The 3,680-nt window shown below is 44.4% G+C and overlaps 1 protein-coding gene across 1 annotated transcript; it reads left to right on the top strand.

Annotated features, from left to right (window-relative positions):
- The first annotated feature begins 291 nt into the window (after positions 1-291).
- DEFB129 (defensin beta 129) lies at positions 292-3,469 on the top strand. The gene is made up of 2 exons (NM_001129975.1): positions 292-365; positions 2,874-3,469. The coding sequence occupies exons 1-2, from the start codon at positions 308-310 to the stop codon at positions 3,335-3,337; spliced, it is 522 nt and encodes a 173-aa protein (NP_001123447.1). The 5' UTR covers positions 292-307; the 3' UTR covers positions 3,338-3,469.
- Positions 3,470-3,680: the final 211 nt, after the last annotated feature.

Here is a 3,680-nt window from a genome sequence, read left to right as displayed (position 1 = left end):
CTAGAAAAGGCAAAAAGACCAAAAAAAAAAAAAAAAAAAAAAAAGGAGAGATGCAAATGGTTTGTATTTTCTTTCATATCTTATGTATCTTATATCCCATCCCCACCCTCAGCCCAAGATCAAGAACAGGAAATTTGTTGCACGAGGTGTTCAGGAAAGGCTGTTCTCAAACAGAATCATAGAAAATAGTCGCTCTGAGCTTTGGCTGCACCTCACTGCTCATAGCCTAAGGCCATGAAGACACCAATAAAGGCTGGAGCTCAAGAACACGAACCCAGATCCAAGGCTTCCTCTCTGGTACCCAGCCATGAAGCTCCTTTTTCCTATCTTTGCCAGCCTCATGCTACAGTACCAGGTGAACACAGGTAATGTGGCATCCTGGGTTTAAGAGGAATTGGTGTGAGGACGCAGGGATTTGGCTGTCCATGATAATGGGAACCCAAATAGATGCTGGAAGCTGAGATGCCCAATGATACAGCTGAAAATTTACCTATTGAATCAGTCATGCACCATCCCCCACATATCCCCATAGGCTCCAACCCCAAACTACATCTGATGGGGACGCACAGGAAGCTACAGGAAAAGCAGGGTATTGTTTGTGTAATCAGAAACTATCCAACGTATAAAACAGTCTTCCTGCCATCTACATAGCCATCTGGGATTCAGCCCAAATATACTTCATTCTTGCTCTATTTCTAATTTAAACCATCTCTTGAAGTAGAAGCTCCTATTGGTTTATACTTTAGTATGATAAGGAGAAAGTCTTTACCCTTATGCTCAAAAAATTTTCTTCTTAGGATCTAATAAACAGGTCTATGCTCTCCATCTCAACTTTTTCAGATTTTTACAAAGTTTCATCAGTTCTCTGTCCTTGTCTTCTTGGAAACCCCCAAATTACCTATAAGAGCATCCAGGAATACATAGTGGCAAAAGGCTAAATCAGAGGATTGGCCATTGTTTTTTGAAAAGAAGACAGAAGCATTGAGATCTGTTTCAGAATAAAGAACCACCCATATATTCGGAATAATTGGCGATGAGTCAAGGAAGGGAAAATCAAAGAATAAAGAGGTTTCTAATTTTCTTATCTTGGAACCCTAAGAGAAGGGCTGTAATATAAGCAAGCATGGCTGAGTTGTCTTGGGTGAAGTCAGTTAGCCACCTTGAGCCTCGAATTCCACCTCAGATAGTAGATTTAATCAATGTAACTGCTTGATTTTTTTTTTTTTTTTGGGCTTTTCAGGGCCACACCTGTGGCATATGGAGATTCCCAGGCTAGGGGTCAAATCCGAGCTGTAGCCACCAGTCTACACCACAGCCACAGCACCACCAGATCCAAGCCGTGTCTGCAACCTACACCACAGTTCACCAGCTCTTAAGTAGGATCCTTAACCCACTGAGTGAGACCAGGGATCAAACCTGCATCCTCATGGATACTAGTCAGATTCATTAACCACTGAGCCATGACGGGAACTCTGTAGCTGCTTGAAATATAGGAATTTTATTGTGTTTTATGGTGAGAAACAATATTGAAATGTATATGAACATTAGGTGCTACATAAATCTCTCATGATTTATGGAAAATCGGTTGAATTGTTGAGTAGGAGAGAAGTCTCTTGATTTGGGGGGAAAAAAAGATGAAACATTGGGATGGAAAAATCATCCAGCAGATTAAGATGAAACACTAAACTAAGCAGCGTATTTCAAGACATAGATAACAACGTGGGAGCTCTCTTCAGAGAAGTGAAGTTAAAGCTATGATCATGAATAAGACTCCTGGGGTTCCTATTGTGGCGCAGAGGGAACTAATCCGACGAGGAACCATGAGGTTGCGGGTTGGATCCCTGACTTCGCTCAGTGGGTTAAAGATCTGGTGTTGCCTTGAACTGTGGTATTGGCTGCAGACGCGGCTCAGATCTGATGATGCTGTGCCTGTGGCATAGGCTGGTGGCTGTAGCTCCGATTGGACCCCTAGCCTGGGAACCTCCATATGCCACAGGTGCAGCCCTAAAAAGCAAAAAAAAAAAAAAAAAAAAAGAATAAGACTTCTGAGGGGGAGTTCCCGTCGTGGCGCAGTGGTTAACGAATCCGACTAGGAACCATGAGGTGGCGGGTTCGGTCCCTGCCCTTGCTCAGTGGGTTAACGATCCGGCGTTGCCGTGAGCTGTGGTGTAGGTTGCAGACGCGGCTCGGATCCCGCGTTGCTGTGGCTCTGGCGTAGGCCGGTGGCTACAGCTCCGATTCAACCCCTAGCCTGGGAACCTCCATATGCCGCGGGAGCGGCCCAAGAAATAGCAACAACAACAAAAGACAAAAGACAAAAAAAAAAAAAAGAATAAGACTTCTGAGGGACATAGTGTCCAGAGAGGCTGAAAATGATAGAACATCATGCCCCAGGAACCACAAGTCTAGCGATTATCCAGGAGGGTGAAGTTATGCCCGCCAGATTTGGCAAGAAGCCAGAACTTCTGAGCGTCCTATTGATTCTCTTTGGAAATCCTTTCTTAGATTAGTTTTATGGCAGATTTTACTCTTGTTGATGTTCCATAGGATCATGGAGAGAGATTGTGTCTAAGGTGCTGTACGGGAGGCTTAAAATCTTATACGGAAGCGAATAACTCAGTTCCCTTTTCTTCTTTCCTCTACGGGCCCCAGATTTTGAAATAACTTAGTGAAGGGAGACCAGATATTTATTTTGGATTTCGGAGGTGTGCCAAGACCCTCTTGGCCGGCCAGTTGCCTCCATCAACATCCCTAACCACTACCCTTAAATTTTAGCATCAGCACACTCCCTCTAACTCTGTTCCTCTCGCTCCAACAGTTTTAACATCACTTCTAGTTACTCACCATAGGGCGTTGGTTTTCTCTTTGTGCAGAATACTTTGGCTTGGGAAGATGTGTAATGGGTTTGGGGAGATGCAAAGACCACTGTGCCGTGAATGAAAAAGAGATAGATAAATGCAAAAAGAAAAAGTGTTGTATTGGACCAAAAGGGATTCAATTGATAAAAAGCTACCTGCAAAATGAAATGATCCGCACACTTGAAGAGGTCGCCAAGAAAAATATCACCAAGAATTCCAAGGTTGTGACGCCATCAAAATATCGTCCTTTATCTCATCTCCCCGAAATTAAAAGTACCAACCCTTTCGCCAGCATCAACACCACCATCATCCCAAATGGCACCACTGTGAACTCTACCACCACCAACTCCACGACCTCCAGAAGGAGCACACACCCCGCTACTTCTACCAAGAGTGACACCAAAAAAAGAAGAGATTCACCCACGGAGTCCCCCCCTGCAGACAGCTCCCCCATAGACCCTGCCGACAGCATGACTTGAGCTGGAGGGAGCAGATGAGCAGGGATGTGGGTCTCTTCCCTAAAACAGCAAGTTCCTCTCTATCTTCGCTGTCTATAAAATGAGACAAAGAACTGTTCCCTCTGTCATCCATCGTTCAATAAACACTGTTTAATCACACACAGTTTACATAATGTTATCATTCCTACAGGAGCCTCACCGAGAAGACAGAGCTGGAAAGTGATAGAATTTTAGTTGACGTGCCCAGGAGAGAGTAAGCACCAGGAATGCTGACTACACTGAATGTGGCCCATGGATGGCCCAAAGGAAGCCTCTGTAACAGGACTTATGGTTCTCATATAGTGTTGCTTTTCTTGGGGCAACG

This window comes from Sus scrofa, chromosome 17 (genome assembly GCF_054392235.1).
Source record: "Sus scrofa isolate SSC_HxYL_T2T_F1_AM1 chromosome 17, Sscrofa_HxYL_maternal_Yorkshire_Landrace_v2.0, whole genome shotgun sequence".
NCBI lineage: Eukaryota > Metazoa > Chordata > Mammalia > Artiodactyla > Suidae > Sus > Sus scrofa.
The sequence above is the reverse complement of the archived record's forward strand: the minus strand, read 5'-3'. Positions and strand labels throughout refer to the sequence as shown.

Coding starts and splice junctions, on each gene's coding strand:
- DEFB129 (NM_001129975.1), top strand. CDS start 308: ATGAAGCTCCTTTTTCCTATCTTTGCCAGCCTCATGCTACAGTACCAG. Junction 366..2,873: donor ACAGTACCAGGTGAACACAG/GTAATGTGGCAT, acceptor CTCTTTGTGCAG/AATACTTTGGCTTGGGAAGA.